The sequence below is a fragment of the Squalius cephalus genome (genome assembly GCF_949319135.1).
Source record: "Squalius cephalus genome assembly, chromosome: 2".
In the NCBI taxonomy this organism is placed as follows: domain Eukaryota; kingdom Metazoa; phylum Chordata; class Actinopteri; order Cypriniformes; family Leuciscidae; genus Squalius; species Squalius cephalus.
Window position 1 is genome coordinate 2430558 of NC_137123.1, and position 18016 is coordinate 2448573.

The window sequence follows — 18016 nt, forward strand, 5'->3', positions numbered from 1 at the left end:
TTAGTTGATGACTTTATTTTTGACAAAAATAGTATTTTACATATATATATATATATATATATATATATATATATATATATAACATATGAGCAGAAATTGCTAAACAAAAGCTTATTTGATGTGGCAGTATATTCTACAGTAAAAACTGTACCCAAATCTAGTCAACAAAATGTTGTCTTTCATATTTCGCCTGACTGTAACGTTGTTTTTATGAAATATTAGGGCATATAAATGTTAATTTGCAGTTTAATACGTTGCTTAAACAAATAGCCTACATTTTATTTCAACATATTTCAGTCGATTTTTACTCATCTAAGTATAGCAATATAGTTTGCTAAAACATCATCATTCATTCACACACAGAAACGCGATTTAAATTTAAACTGTCTTTTTGCGAGCGCGCATCTCTGCCGTTCATTCATTCACACACAGAAACGCGATTCACTTGAGAAGGAAAAAAAACTTACTACAGTATTCCTCAGCTCAGTCGGATCCTTGCTCCTCGAAATACCCGCACTTCTGAGGTACATTTTCCATTATTATTATTCCTCACAGCGCTGCGAGACGGTGTAAACAAGTAGGCTACAATGGTCTGATTAAACTTGTGTTTTCTCGAGCTGATATGGGGGGCGTTCACAGGTTTGCAGGATTGCCTCAGAGTCATTTGCGTTTGAATAGCGTGCGCTCTCCATGGGCGGAGTCACATTAAAAATAATTCGATGAGATGAGAACGACTGACATCTCGCTCTATTCTTACAGATTACATGAACTGAGAATATTTGTTTTTTATATAAATTACTTAATTTAAAAGAAGAGAATTCAAGCTTCATGCCTGTGTGTCTGTGTGACTGTTTGACTGAGTATTCGCTGAGTTATTGTTCATTTTCGGACGCGTTTCAGAATGGACTACACTGACAGAGAGAAGGCAGAACTCGCTTCGTGTTTATTTGTCTTTATTTGGCAAAAAGCACAACACTTTGTTTTTATTGTGAGTATACACAAAAACAATACACATTTAACAGAATCGATTGATGTATGAAACTTGTTTGTAATATCAAAGTCAACAGAGCAAAATGAATCTCTTTTGAACTGATAAAAAAAAAAGTGAGCCTATCGCGCCGGCGCGATTGTCGACCTCTGGGGGTTAAGTGCAGTTTACATGTTTTCATACAATGTGTTGAGTGTTGATTATTATATCTAAAAATAGGGCTGCACGATTCTTGCTAAAATGTGAATCACGATTTTTCTCCATGGGAATTGAGATCACAATTCTCTTGCACGATTCTCTTTTTTTCAACCAAAATGTATTGCACTTAAGTACAAAAAAACAACAACAACAACAAAAAAAACAGGACATTCAGTATAATAAAGTGCAGGAGTAACAAAAAATTGTCTCTTTTCTTTATTTTAGACCCCTTAAAGTGAATAATTTTAAAGCTTTATGTTGTTGAACATAAGAGAACATTAACATATACAATAATAAATAAAAATAACTAAATAGAACCTGTGATTTTTGCTCCATTTGGCACAGAATGTACATAGTACTTACATCTACTGTGTTTACGGGAATACTCGACTTGGCATTTTGAAATATTTCTGTGTTTATTTGGCCGTTTAGGCGCGCAACCGGAGACAAAGGCTACTATGCTTGTCCGTGTTGCGCTCGGAGCGCGCGCACAGCATCCTGTCAGTATAATTCAGTTCTCTTTCGCGACTTATCGCGCTTTTAATATTTCATTTCAATATAATGCATATCCTGCTCTTTTCTTTCTCATTCATTCACGTTTTGTTTTTAATAACTTTAAACAGAATCATCAACTGAAATCTGCGCGGATTATCAAAAATACGACACATTTATAGGACATAAAAGAGTCTCTGCGGCAAAAGTGAAAGTAAAAGCACAGCAAAGCACCCGTTTCAATAAGGATATATTAAAGTTTATATAACCTACTTTTACATTTTCGCTGCTGTTCTAAAATGGTTTTCGCCATTACCTTAAACAAGCTGCAGCTGCTTGAATCCAGTGCAGGAGCTGTAGGTTACAATTGAATTTACCACAGAAACGTAAGCGGTTAGTTGATTTCTGTGGTGACTCGTGACACTCGCGAACAGCACTGAACACGCACTTTTGCCGGTAGGCCTACAACTTGAATATTATTATTATTATCATACACTTTTCATTAACTTCGGTAGGCTGTACAACAAGGGAATTGTAATTGGCTGCTTTTTCTGCAGAGAGCCGATCTTTGTTGATGTGTCTTAATTTATTTTTTAGTTTGTTGGTAAAGGGTGAGAGAGCTTGCGAGCCACATGATTTTTGTCAAAGAGCCAGGTATGGCTCGCGAGCCATAGGTTCCGTTCCCAACCACTAGTGTACACGAATCAATAGATTAGTGCTGCACGATTAATCATATCGCAATCGCAATCGCGATGTCAAGCCTATGCGATTATATGACGCAAAATGCTGCAATTTTATATTAAATAAACAAAGTAGCGCTGTTAACGGAATTAACGCAGCGTCTGTTAATTTTTGGCATCCTTTGGCTAGTGTTACATGATCCCGCTCTTATTCATGCAAATGCTTTTAAACCATTCATGCACGATAAGACAAAAAAGAACGCACTGCCTGTGAATGTCCTGACAGTGACACACAGAAAGACTCGCGCTAATATTGTGAGTGCGCACAAAACAGCATGCCAGAATACAGAATACTCTCTTTCGAGCTTGAATGAACAATAACACGCACAATTATGCCAAAATGTCTTTTTGTCGAGTATCTTCATAAGAGTAGTCTTATGATGAACGTGAAGAGTTGTGACTCGTGAGAGAATGAGGCGCGAGTGAGATCCGCGTCTCTGACAGCAGCGGCTGATCTTAAAGGGACAGTACACAGTAGCCACTAATTATATCTGTCGCTAAAGTTAATCAAAGAACAAAGGGAACAGAGAAAAACACTCACTGCTCTTGACTAAAGAACTTTTTTTTAGGCAGATTATCACTAATCTGTGTGTGCATTTATTTTCCTTGAGAACCAAGTAAGTTGACTCATGAAACCATTTGTTTATTATATCGCATATTGCATTCGCAATATTGACCTCAATTATCGCAATATGACATTTTCCCCAAATCGTGCAGCCCTACAATAGATTAAATTACGTGACCTTAACTGCCGTGTCATGATGTCGGTCAGCCATCACAACCCTATTTTGTTATTGTGTGAGTGTGACCAATAACGCATGAATGCAGTGTGATCTGAATGCAGGGAAATACCCGGAAGTGAATCGCCATTATTAAGAAATGAGATCGCATTTATGTCTGAATCGAGATCGTGATTTTTTTTCGATTAATCGTGCAGCCCTATCTAAAAATAAATAGTATCTGAAATTAGGCTAAAAGTCTAGGCTCTGTTGTTAACCTTTAAGGTTATAGTAATGTGTGGGCTCACTATATAGTTTACAGCATTAGCAGATCTTTTTTTTTTTTTTTTTATCCTTGCGAAAAGTTTAATTGTAATTGAATTAATTTAAAGACAAAAACAGAATTTGTTCATTAAACCACTGTAAAAAAACAAAGAAGCTGCAATTTTAGCTTTCTAAACCCCCCACCCCACCGAGCCGAACCGAACCGAGATTTCAAAACCATGGGGCATACCGAACCGTCAGTTTTGTGTATCGTTACACCCCTAGTGGCTACGCACAGCCTACACAAAGAACATGTCAAAGAAATTAAACCAAACACTTTGTAATCACAGTTGACTTTGCTTGCTGGGTCATATCCTTTTGTCTTGAGTCTCTGTTCCATAATGTTGAAGCGTTCAGAGAGTTCTTCATCTATGTGAAGATCAGTTAGTGTGATATAAACTGCTGTCAGTGATGTCACTCACTTTACAAGGATGCTCCACAATCTGCTGCAGCTACTGATTTCTGAACGCACAGAAATCTCTAGAATGTCAATGTGTGTGTAGTATTGAGATTTGATTTTACTGTACTGCAATAATCTAAATGTTCTGTATGATTTGTTCTATTTTTTCATGCACAGTTTCTGAAGTCAGTTTCTCATTATGGAGAAAATAGTGAAGAGGAAGAGATCTTCATCTCCAGATCCCAGCTGTGTGTCTGTGAAGAGAGGCAGATCCATGACTCCTCCTCCTGACCCCAGTGATGAACCAGTGACCTCTGACCCCAGTGATAAAGCAGTGACCTCTGACCCCAGTGATGACAGTGATGAAGCAGTGACCTCTGACCTCAGTGATAAAGCAGTGACCTCTGACCTCAGTGATAAAGCAGTGACCTCTGACCTCAGTGATGAAGCAGTGACCTCTGACCCCAGGTGAGTGTAAACCTGTAGTGGTGAATTAACTGTTTTATAGGAGTCACAAACACACTGAATTCACACAGAGAGATGAGATTTGCAATAGGGCTGCAACTAACAATTATTTTGATAATGGAATAATTTGTCTTTTTTTATGATTTAGATGAATAGTCAAAAATATAGAATGAATATGAATTCTTAAAGATGTATTTTTTTTGTAAAATTTAATTTAAATTCATAATTTAAAAAAATGTTGTTCCACATCCTGCCCAATGTTGTCTTCAAAATAATGCGTAATTTAAAGGATATGAAATAAGTGAATGAATCTCTGTAGGCTGTGCTGTACATTATATGTGCAAAAAAGGTTAAAATATAAACATTACATTCCCAAACAAAAAACAACTGATTGCTTACCACTAAAAGCAGAAGTTGAAATGTCTAAATTAAAAATGATAATAAACAAAAACAAAAGCATGAGGTGGGCTATGAGAAACACACATTCACTCTGAACACAGTAATTATATTGCATTAATAGGCTATTCCAACAGTATCCCTGCTTTCATAAAAATATGATTACTTGTGTTACATGTAGAACTTTAAAACTACACCTAATTTATAATATGAAATATTTTAGCAAAATGTATATTTTATTCAGACTATAGTTTATTCCAAATGCATGTTTATTTACATCTGCACTTGTTCATGTTGTCGGTTTATGCCAAATGGAAATACGCTAATGTTGGAAATCCTTTCTAACATTTAAAAATAAAGATGTAGCTGTAAAATGTAAGTTATGCGCTGAGAAAAACACGTCTCTAAGGTAATAAACAGCACACACATCTGTCAGAGCACAACAGTGCTAGCCGCGCGGTAAATGCTTATGTTTTTGTTTGAAGAGCTTAAAAACATAAAGCATTCTCATGTTTCAGACAACTTGAGTCCTGCACCTGTTCCTGCAGAAGATCTCTGTGTCCGCTAATTTACATATGCGTTTTATCCATAGCTATTCACTACTATAAAACGACGAGACTGGCTAATGGTTTCTGTGCACAGTGTGCAGATGCGACTAATCCATAATCAAATTCATCATCAATTATTTTCATTATCTATTATTATTCATTGTATCAATTAGTTATTGCAGCCCTAATTAAAATAAATGAAACTGCAGACAGGAAGAATTATTTCTTTGTGCTTTCTCAGGATCTGTCAGAGAGCTATGCAATGCAAAAAGTGTTGACCTGAAATGAAACACATTAATTGTACAGAAAATACAAGATTGTGTAGATTTAGATTTTAATTTTCTTGATCTTAAATCTGTGCACTTTTGTTTTTCTCAGCAGAGTTTATAGAGATGATCAGACTGGAGACCAGGATTCTCCTCAACCAGTGAATGATGAACTACAGAGAGTCAAACACAGACACAAAACCAGCATGAAGAACAAGTATGAGAGATTATTTGAGGGACTGAAACTGCAAGAGAGTGAAACCCTCCTGAACAGGATCTACACACAGCTCTACATCATAGAGGGAGAGAGAGAAGGAGTGAATGAAGAACATGAGGTTTTACAGATGGAGAAAACAGCCAGAACACAACACTCACAAGACACTCCAATCTACTGCAATGACATCTTTAAAGCCTCTCCTGAACCAGGACGCGAGGAGAAAGAGCAGATCAAGACTGTTCTCACTAAAGGCATCGCTGGAATCGGGAAAACCGTCTCTGTGCAGAAGTTCATTCTGGACTGGGCCGAGGGAAAAGACAATCAGGATGTAGATTTCATGTTTGTGCTTCCATTTCGAGAGCTGAACTTGATCCGAGATCATCAGTACAGTCTTCACAGACTTCTGCTGGACTTTCATCCTGAACTTCACAATCTGGACTCAAAGATTTATGAAGAGTGTAAAGTTGTGTTCATCTTTGATGGTCTGGATGAAAGCAGAATCACACTGAGGTTTTCAGACGCTCAGGAAGTTTCTGATGTGACTGAGACTTCATCAGTGGGTGTGTTGATGTCAAAGCTCATGATAGGAGATCTGCTCCCCTCGGCTCTCATCTGGATCACCTCCAGACCAGCAGCAGCCAATCAGATCCCCTCCAAATACATCCACCGTCTGACAGAGATTCAGGGATTCAATGAGCCTCAGAAGGAGGAATATTTCAGGAAGAGAATCAGTGACGAGCATCAAGCCAGCAGAATCATCTCACACATCAGAAGAGCAAGAAGCCTCCACATCATGTGCCACATACCCGTCTTCTGCTGGATCTCCTCCACTGTGCTTCAGAAGATCCTGGAAGAAGATCTGAGTGCAGAAATCCCCCAAACTCTGACTGAAATGTACATCCACTTCCTGCTGGTTCAGATCAACATGAGGAACCAGAAGTATGAAGAGAGAGATCCAGAGAAACTCCTGCAGTCCAACAGAGAAGTGATTGTGAAACTTGCTGAAGTGGCTTTCCATCAGCTGATGAAGGGCAATGTGATGTTCTATGAGGAGGACCTGATTGAGAGCAGCATAGACGTCACTGACGCCTCAGTGCATTCTGGGATTTGCACTAAGATCTTTAAGGAGGAATCTGTGATTCATCAGAGGAAAGTCTACAGCTTCATTCATCTGAGCGTTCAGGAGTTTCTCGCTGCTTTCTATGTGTTTTACTCGCATGTGATCAAGAACAAGGAACAACTGCTTGAATTCAGATTTTACCGATTTAAAAAAGTCTATCTTCTCAAGGAACGCTTGCAGCTTCTGGATGAATTCAGATTTGATGAAGAAAGTGATTCCGACTCTGTAAATGGATCTGATGAAGTCTCTCTGTATAATCTACTAATATCAGCAATAAATAAAGCCCTTGAGAGTGAGTATGGACGGCTGGATCTGTTCCTGCGGTTCCTGCTGGGCGTCTCACTGGAGTCCAATCAGAGACTCTTACAGGATCTACTGACACACACAGAGAACAGCTCAGAGAGCATCAGAGAAACCACTCAGTACATTAAAGACAAGATCAAAGATCCACTTGGTTTTCATACTCTCTCAGCTGATCAATCCATCAATCTGTTCCTCTGTCTGCTGGAAGTGAAAGATCAGACTCTGTCCAGAGAGATTCAGGAGTTTGTGAAATCAGACAAACACTCAGAGGAGAAACTCTCTCCGTCTCAATGCTCAACAATCTCCTACATGCTTCAGATCTCAGAGGAGGCGCTGGATGAGCTGAACCTCAAGAAATACAACACATCAGCTGAGGGTAGAAGAAGACTGGTACCAGCTGTGGTCAACTGCAGGAAAGCTCTGTGAGTGTTTAATCATTAATAGCTAAAGAATCCTTTTTAATAATGCAACTTACATCTTTACAGGGGTCATGACATGGAGTTTTTACATTGTTTATTATATTCCCTGAGGTTCACTTATACTAGGGGAGCCAAACTCAATTCCCTAGAGCTCAGGTTTTCAAACCCGGGGTCAACAGGATGATTTAAGGAAAATGGAGTTGCTTTTAAAATAAAATAAAATAAAAATAATAATTTGTTTTCATAAAGTCATAGTCTAAAGGCCTGTATAAAAAGAATATGCTAAATATATTTGACTTAAATAATTAACAGATTAACAAAAGAAAAGAGAAAACTGTGTGACAGTATTCTGCTGAGTTTGGTTCATTTTTGTGAGGCGCTCCACAAACAAGTTGACGGGAAGGAAACCGAGACGGCAGAAAACACATCCTGTTTGTTTTATTTATTTTACAAAACCACAGTGTTCAGTTTTATTGTGAGTGTACACAAATGAATTCAAATACTTAGCAATTTCGGACAATCCTACTCCTATCTGTATGACTGACAAAATTCTTACTGTCAGTTAACCGGTTAATTAGCATCCCTATATACCTAGATCATATTAGTGCAGAATCAACTTTGCGTTGCGATTGCTTCAAGGATCAAAAGTGGTTGTTAAGAAAAGTGCTGAGCTCTATTTTTGTGCTATCTAGTGGTTTAAAGTAGAATAAAGTCAAATGCGCATTTAGTCCCGTTTTATAACATATAAGTATTCTTATGAAAACAAAAAATTCCTCTCTCTCTCTAAATACCCCCAACACGATTGATACTGATAGAATGGTGTAGCAAAGTTAGATGTTGTGGGAAGAAGGAGGCGGGAACCGGAGAACATTCAAAAGATGATACAAGCAACAAAACTGATACAACAAGCTTGTTGTATAATCACAGAACTATTGCTAAAACTAGTGTAGTTTGGCAGGGGAAGCATACACCCTACAGCAATAGCTCCGACTAGCAGCAACAAAACTGATGCAACAAGCATGTTGTTTAACTATAGGACTTGGATATTAAAACGAGTGTAGTCCTTTTGGAGAAGAATACACACTGTAGCTCTGAGTCAGATGCAATGCGCAGCCAAGCAATGAAATGTAGTGTGCTTCCTCATTCACGAACATGTATTCGGCCCCCCGTCGTACTGATTCCATTGGCTGTGGGGGTGAAGATGACAACTCCCATGATTCCACACTCCTTCACTGGACCATCAAGCTACGATGTTGTTAGTGTTGAATAACAGACCTCTGCGGTGAACTGTGCATTTTACACAAGTATGTTAGCGATATCTAGATAGCTTTAGCCACAAGCATGTGGTAACTTTAACACAGCATGTTGTAATAATCGGATATAATAATAGAGTGATACCTGGATAAGCTTAGCAAAGCATGTTGGCAATGACACCAGATAAGCCTAAAACACAGGCATGTTCCAAATAACGACTAGCTAAATAGCTTTAAAACAAGTATGTTTTCAATAGCACTAACAGCTTTTAGAGCAAGCAGTTTTCAATAGCAACCAGACAGCCTTGAGAACAAGCATGTTTCAATACCAAGATAGCCTTAGAGCTATGGAGAGAGAATTGTGTCTTTATTACATGTGAGAAAATAAATGATCTGAGAGAAAAAAATATTTGAGAGAAAAGTTTTCATACCAATAGCAAAAAATAATAATATTTGAGACTAAAAAAAGTTTTGAGAGAAAGTATTTTCTCATAGAACATAAAAAAATATAAATTTGAATTTTTAAAAATTATTTCTGAGAAAAAAAATCTCTCTCAAAATACTTTGAAAAAAACTCTCAAATATATATATTTTGCTATCAGTGTGAAAACATTTTCTCTAAAAAATGTTTCGGTTTTAGGCTGCAACCATATTAATCTGTATACATTTCAAAACAAATGTCTCTACTCTACACTGAGACAGTGTTTTTGTTCAGCAAAAACAGCTTTTTGAAGATGCTCTTCCAAGTGTTGCTCTTCCATGCTCTTCCCTGTTGAAAAATATCTTGTAGGGCAAGAAATATGGTCATAATTTGCATTTTGATCTGGCACCATATTATTGAGCTTTTATGTCGTTTTGTGCTGGTGCTGTAAAAGGTTTAAGCCTTTTTAAGCACTGTTCGGACGCTCTTGCACTGTTCGGACGCTCTTGCTTACTGCTCCACGCTTTGCTCTATCGCTTTTACATTTTATCTCCTATATTTTATATTTTATTTCCTTTTATCATCTAATTTTAACTTCAGCAAACAGCACAGTGCTCAGACAACAAAGTTTGGATTACTACAAAAACGCAGAATTCTTTTACCCGACCAGCTTAAATTCCGGGAATGGAAAACACAACTGCCTACATTCATACGGATAAGAGAGAAAATGCCTCTTCAGGTTCAAGAATCTACTTGCTGCACTAACTGCCACAGACTTTTACAAAGGATTGCAGTTCTCGAAACAAAGTTACTTACGGGACCACCAAACCAGACGGAGCACACAACAGAGCTTCGTCATGGACACCCTCAGCATACCGGTGAGTCCCATGGAACTAGTGCTCCTCGACAGGTAGAGAAACAAGCCGATCGACTTACTAATCGATGGCACAAACAGCGAGCTAGACCCAAAGGCACTCGAGACATCAGATTGTCACGAGCATCACATATTGCCGCAGTAGCATCCTCTACCCCAGATACAGCTCTGACAAGGATTGCAAACATTGGTCTTCTACCACCGCCTATACATCTTGAGAACAGATTTGAAGTACTAAGGAATGTAAATGAGGAATCCCCAAATGTGATGAATATGATCGAACACAGACTGAATGGGCCAGTAGCTAACACTGATGCTAACTGGCGCTCAAGGTCGAGCAGACAGCGGCACTCAGCTCAGAGCGCAGCCGAGCCCAGGACTCTGATAGTGGGGGACTCGATAATCAGAAACATTAGCAGCAGGGATACAACTACGTGCTGCCTTCCACAAGCAACAACTTCTGATGTAAACAGGGAACTTCAGAACATTCTGATGAAACATAAGACTGCAAATCGACTCATCATACATGTGGGGAAGAATGATATTCATAAAGAGCAGTCAGAACTCCTTAAGAAGAATTTCCATGAACTTTTTGAAACACTTAAAAGACTGAAAGTTCAAACATTCATCAGTGGACCACTCCCAGCAAGAGGAACAAACAGGTTCTCACGGTTGCTTGGGCTAAATACATGGCTGCAAAAAACCTGCAATATAAAAGGAGTAAACTTCATTGACAATTTCAATCTTTTCTGGAGTCAGAGACAACTTTTTCATCGGGATGGCCATCACCCAAACAAACTTGGTTCAAGAGTGTTAAAGGACAATTTCTACTTCTCCCTCAATCATCCTTCTGCAGTGTGTGCCAATCCACTCAATCTGAACGGCACACACACACATGGACACAGTATGAATGACCACGGGACTTCACTTCAGCAGCAAAATGGACATGCGGTTGACATATCACACAAGGACAATGATAACACCACTCCGCCACAACAACCTCTGCTCACGGACACAATCTCAGCTGAGCCCTGCCCACAGAGAGACATATCAGAACTACTTGAAGATTCAGCACCCAAGGACGACTTCCTGGAAAACAGCCAGGGAAGCCAGGACAGCATATCACAGCCTCCTATAACACCAGAGCAACAGCCCCTTTCACCAGACACTTTCTCCCTCTCTCCAGCATCGCCACTACTGTGTTTCTCACAGAAAATGGAAGAACTGGTGTATGCTGGAACCAGACTATCCCACTCTTTTGCTGCAAGCCCCCAGATACCAACCAAAAAACGACAGGCACCATTACCACCCGCACCAAAGCCTGCGGGCCCCGCTCGCCCTCCCCCTCCTGTGAGAGCTCTTCGGCCTCTGCCACAACGCCAGGGCCCACACCATCCTCCTTCTGCTCGAGGTGAACCAAAAACAACTGATACCAGCTCTCAGTGATGTGTTTTGGGTCCCCGCTCTGATAACAGTAACTTTCTCAAATGTTTACAGAACAAGCGGGAACCCAGTGTGCCTGTATCTTTCTCTATTGCTGCTCTATTACAAGATAGAAAGTCTAAGGCCTTCAATAGCCGTGCAGCAAACCTAACTAATCTGGTGCCTATTACACGTCAAAGTAAGATTGATGTGGGGACAAAAAGTAAGACTGTTAAGTTAGCACTTTTAAACATTCGTTCACTTAAAAATAAATCACTTCTAGTCAACGATTTAATAACCACAAACAACCTGGATTTTATGCTTCTAAATGAAACCTGGCTAGAAGACAGCTGCAGTGCAACAGTCCTCAATGAAACAGCCCCTCCTAACTTTACTTTTATGAGTGTCTGCAGAGCTGTTAAGAGAGGTGGGGGTCTAGCTGCTCTTTTTAAAGAAATCTATCAATGTAAGCAAATATCATTTGGGAATTACCCTTCTTTCGAATATCTGGGTATTGTGTTGAAAGGTGCTCCACGTATTTTACTTATCATTATTTACAGGCCTCCAAAATACTCTCCAGCCTTTGCTGAGGACTTTACAGAACTGTTATCAGCAATTACCTCAGAGTTTGACTGTTTTGCCATTGCTGGAGATTTTAACATTCACATAGATAATGCAGAAAACAATATGGCAAAAGAAATCAAAACTGTTTTAAAAACTTTTGATCTGACTCAGCATGTACATGGACCCACACACAATCGTGGACACACTCTAGATTTACTTATCAGTAAGGGTCTAAACATTTCATTAATTGTTATTAAGGATGTAGCACTGTCTGATCATTTCTGTATTTTCTTTGATATATTGATCTCTCCTGCCTTTGAAGCTAAATCTGTGTCTGTCAAGAAGAGATGCTTAAATGAGAACACCAGTGTACTATTTATGAAGGCTATATCCTTAACACCAAGTATATCTGCTGACTCTGTTGATTTTCTCCTTGATTATTTTAACTCAAAAGTTAAAGGTATAATTGATGATATTGCTCCTGTTAAAGTCAGGAAGAAGAGTGGCAGACAAAAAGCACCTTGGAGAAACTCAACAGCAGTGCAAAATATGAAAAGACAATGCAGAAAAGCAGAGCGCATGTGGCGGAAGACTAAACTTGTAGTCCATTATAACATCTACAAAGACAGCCTTCATGCTTTCAATATGGAACTAGGCAAAGCAAGACAGACTTTCTTCCCAAATATTATAAACAGTAATTTAAACAACACACGCACTCTTTTTGCTACTGTAGAGAGACTGACAAACCCTCCAAGCCAGATTCCCAGTGAAATGCTCTCAGAGAACAAGTGTAGTGAGTTTGCTTCTTTCTTCTCTGAGAAAATCAATAATATCAGAAAGGTGATCAGCACATCCTTGAGTTGCACTGAGGTCAGACAGATCAAACCACCTGAGAAAGTAGTTACTATGTCTGATTTCAAAGAAATTAATGGCAAAATTTTGGAAGAAACTGTACAGCACCTTAAAACATCAACCTGCGCTCTTGACACACTTCCCACATCATTTTTCAAAAGTGTGTTAAACAGTTTAGAGGCAGATCTCCTAGAAGTGGTAAATGTCTCACTTCTCTCTGGGAGTTTTCCAAACTCCCTGAAAACTGCAGTTGTCAAGCCCCTCCTGAAAAAGAGCAATCTGGATAAGACCATATTAAGCAACTATAGACCGATCTCAAATCTTCCTTTCATAGGCAAGATCATTGAAAAAGTTGTCTTCAATCAGCTGAACAAATTCTTGAGCTTGAATGGATACTTTGACAATTTTCAATCTGGTTTCCAACCGCACCACAGCACAGAGACAGCGCTCATAAAGATAATAAACGATATTCGCTTAAATACTGATTCAGGCAAATTATCAGTGCTGGTACTACTCGACCTCAGTGCTGCATTTGACACTGTTGATCATAACATACTTCTTGACAGGCTGGAAAACTGGGTGGGGCTTTCTGGGATAGTCCTAAAATGGTTCAGGTCATACTTAGATGGGAGAGGTTATTATGTGAGTATAGGTGACCATAAGTCTGAGTGGACATCCATGACATGCGGAGTACCTCAAAGGCTCAATTCTTGCACCACTCCTGTTCAACCTGTATATGCTCCCAATGAGCCAAATAATGAGAAAGAACCAAATTGCTTACCACAGCTATGCAGACGAAACACAGCTCTACTTAGCCCTATCGCCTAATGATTACAGCCCCATTGACTCCCTGTGCCAATGCATTGACGAAGTCAACAGTTGGATGTGTCAAAACTTTCTTCAGTTAAACAAAGACAAAACTGAAGTCATTGCGTTTGGAAACAAAGATGAAGTTCTCAAGGTGAATGCATACCTTCACTCTAGGGGTCAAACAACTAAAAATCAAGTAAGGAATCTCGGTGTGTCCCTAGAGTCAGACCTTAGTTTCAGTAGTCATGTCAAAGCAATAACTAAATCAGCATACTATCATCTGAAAAATATTGCAAGAATTAGATGCTTTGTTTCCAGACAAGACTTAGAGAAACTTGTGCATGCTTTCATCACCAGCAGGGTGGATTATTGTAATGGACTCCTCACTGGCCTTCCCAAAAAGACCATAAGACAGTTGCAGCTCATACAGAACGCTGCCACCAGGATTCTGAGCAGAACCAGAAAACATGAACACATCACACCAGTCCTCAGGTCTTTACACTGGCTCCCAGTTACATTTAGGATTGATTTTAAAGTATTATTACTGGTATATAAATCATTCAATGGCCTAGGACCTCAATACATTGCAGATATGCTCACTGAATATAAGCCCAACAGATCACTCAGATCACTAGGATCAGCTAGAAATACCAAGGGTTCACTCTAAGCATGGCGAGTCCGCTTTTAGCTATTATGCCTGCCGCAGCTGGAACCAGCTTCCAGAGGAAATCAGACGTGCTCCTACAATAGTCACATTCAAATCCAGACTCAAAACACTTCTGTTTAGCTGTGCATTTACTGAATGAGCACTGTGCCGCTGTTCGTCCGACTGTTTGCACTGTATTTTATTTTATTTTTCTAAACTGTTTTAATTATTCTTATTTCTTTTATTATTTTAATTTCTTCTATGTAAAGCACTTTGAATTGCCATTGTGTATGAAATGTGTTATATAAATAAACTTGCCTTGCCTTGCCTTGCCTTTTTAGATGATTTAGTGTAGACAGACAATTTTTGGAAACCGCTAGTGTGGACTGAGATCATTTTGAAATGTAAATGCTATTTTTAAATTGTGGCTTTTTCTATTTGACCACTGTAGAACGTACAGTGTATTTTGACTAATTCAGTATCTCATATAATGTTACTGTGAGTTGACCCCATCTAGGGATTGAAGTTGGAGACTCAAGGCCTCTGGGGATGATGGACCTGTGACTTCACCTGGGGGTGTGGCCCGAGCCGAAAGTGACAGTCTTTGACTTCACGGCCCAACTCCATGTGAAACAGATTCATTGTACATTATATCTTGCCATTATATCCTTTATCTACTTGAAATTTAGTTTTTTTATTTATTTATTTTGTATATATTTACTTTTTTTGTTATAAATGCTACTTTGGTTTGGAATAACTAGGCTATGCTATGGACAAGGGAACCCTATGGTCAGTGAGTGTCAAGCTGTTCATCCACCAATGTGGACTACTTCTCCACAACAACCACATATTTTACAATATTTGACTTTATTTTATCTGTGTATTGCCAAATATTTATCTATTTTGTTTTTGTTTTTAAGGTGCTACTGCTGCCCCTTTAAAGAAAAGCACCCTGAACCCCAACTTATTGTGCTGTATTTACTCTCTTCTAGACTTGTTGGCTGTAATCTCACTGGTCAGGATTGTGAAATTGTGTCATCAGCTCTACAATCCTCAAACTGTGTCCTGAGAGATCTGGATCTGAGTAACAATGCCCTGCAGGATTCAGGAGTGAAGATACTTTCGGATGGACTGAAAAGCCCAAACTGTCAGCTGCAGATACTGAGGTATTTAAGAACATATGAGAGATAATTTACAGTCTGCCGGTCATAATGTTGATGTGTGTTTGTAGATGATCTGACTGTGTGTGTCTGTAGGTTGTCTCACTGTATGGTGACAGAGGAAGGCTGTGGTTATGTGTCTCCAGCTCTGAGTTCAAACCCCTCACACTTGAGAGAGCTGGATCTGAGTAACAATGACCTGCAGGATTCAGGAGTGAAGATTATTTCTGAAGGACTGAAGAGGCCAAACTGTAAGCTTCAGATTCTGAGGTATTTAAGAACATATAAGAGATCATTTACAGTCTGCCGGTCATAATGTTGTTGTGTGTGTTTGTAGATGGTCTGATTGTGTGTGTCTGTAGGTTGTCTCTCTGTATGGTGACAGAGGAAGGCTGTGGTTATGTGTCTTCAGCTCTGAGTTCAAACCCCTCACACCTGAGAGAGCTGGACCTGACGAACAATGACCTGCAGGATTCAGGAGTTAAGATTATTTCTGAAGGACTGAAGAGGCCAAACTGTAAGCTGCAGATTCTGAGGTATTTAAGAATATATAAGAGATTTACCACATCAACACAGAAAAGATACAAAGGGACAGGTGCTAGCTGTTGGAGATTATGAGGGAAAAGGGAATCTAACCATTATCATATTTTGGGGAGTGTCAGAAATTAACCCAGTTTTGGCAAGAGATTGAAGGAAATTTGGAAGCTGTTTTCGAGGTGATGATTCCTTTCAAGTGTGAATGTTTATATCTGGCTAATAGTTCTTTTGATGGGTGGAATAACATCGATAAGAAACTGATGTTAATTCTTCTGGCAGCCAGTAAAAAAGTAATTACAAAGAAAGGGATAAAACCAGAGCCACTTACAGTTGATGATTGGATTGCCATATTACACTATATATATATATATATATATATATATATATATATATATATGTGTGTGTGTGTGTGTGTGATTGAAAAGCACCCAGATAGAATACATTTGTTCAATATGGAAAAAAAAAATACTGTAAGGTAATGTTTTTTTAAAGAGAATTATAAGTAATAGCTCCCCTTGTTCTTGTACATAGTTGCTGTCAAAATGAGGAAAACACAAAACATCTGCATAAGCTTGAGTATTTAATTTCCATGACCATTGGCAGACATATGATGGGTTATAATGCTCTGGATTGACGTATATGTTTTTGTTTTATTGTAAAGAAGAATTTCTGCCTTGATAAATGTATATATTTGTCGGCTGAAATTGAAATAAGTACATATGAGAGACTATGTACAGTCTGCCAGTCATGTGTGTTTTTGTAGATGATCTGACTGTGTGTCTGTAGGTTGTCTGGCTGTATGGTGACAGAGGAAGGCTGTGGTTATGTGTCTTCAGCTCTGAGTTTAAACCCATCACACCTGAGAGAGCTGGATGTGAGCTTCAATAACCCAGGAGAATCAGGAGTCAAGCTTCTCTCTGACAAACGGATGGATCCAAACTGCTCACTGCAGATACTCAAGTATGTGGGACAATAAGAGGCCCGGTTTACAGCTGGTATTAAGATTTGCCTCAGGTGATCTGACCACAAGTAATTTACTCTCATTCGAATGTAGAGCAATTCCAGCGTTATGGACGTGACATTTACAGTCAAAACTTGAAATATAAACTCTCATAGAATGTATGTATTACCAATATATTGAATAGGGCTGTCAAGCAGTTAAAAATCTAATTAATTACATGATGTGGCGATTACTTAATTTATTAATTACACGCACATCAAATTTGGCTGAGGAATTACCCCCAAAAGATAATTTAAAGTCATTGTGTAAAGCATCAAAATAGACATTACAAAAAGTAGCTTCAGAAAGAAATATTTGATTCAGCATAGAAGCATAGAGGTTGAGTAAATGATGACTGAATTTTAATTTTTGGATGAACTATACCTTTAATATTGTACTACAGTAGACCCAAAGCGCTTTAAAATCAAATAAGGGAATCTCTCCGGAAACCATCCCCAGTGTGCAGCATCCATGCAATGGCAGCCACAGAACAACGGTGCCAGTGCGCTCAACACATACCAGATATAGGTGGAGAGGAGAGAGAGTGAGCCAATTCAGTGGATGAGGATTTTTAGGAGGCCATGATTGGTAAGGGCCAAGGGTGGAATGTGGCCAGGACACCGGGGTTACACCCCCACTCTTTACGAGAAGTGCCATGGGATTTTTAATGACCACAGAGAGTCAGGACCTCGGTTTAACGTCTCATCCAAAGGACGGTGCTCTTTTGACAGTATAGTATCCCCGTCACTATACTGGGGCATTAGGACCCACACAGACCACAGGGTGAGCGCCCCCTACTGGCCACACTAACACCTCCAGCAGCAACCTGATTTTCTCAGGAGGTCTTCTATCCAGGTACTGACCAGGCTCAGCCCTGCTTAG

The 18016-nt window shown here is 39.1% G+C and overlaps 1 protein-coding gene across 1 annotated transcript in view; it reads left to right on the forward strand.

Moving 5' to 3' along the window:
- Window positions 1-18016, forward strand: part of LOC307154412 (uncharacterized protein) — a 31281-nt gene that overhangs the window by 4199 nt on the left and 9066 nt on the right. Inside the window, exons 2-7 of the mRNA XM_079864327.1 lie at window positions 4039-4329; window positions 5649-7598; window positions 15430-15603; window positions 15694-15867; window positions 15960-16133; window positions 16921-17094. Coding sequence (XP_079720453.1) covers window positions 4061-4329; window positions 5649-7598; window positions 15430-15603; window positions 15694-15867; window positions 15960-16133; window positions 16921-17094 — 2915 coding nt within the window. The 5' untranslated portion in view covers window positions 4039-4060. The remainder of the gene's footprint in view (window positions 1-4038; window positions 4330-5648; window positions 7599-15429; window positions 15604-15693; window positions 15868-15959; window positions 16134-16920; window positions 17095-18016) is intronic.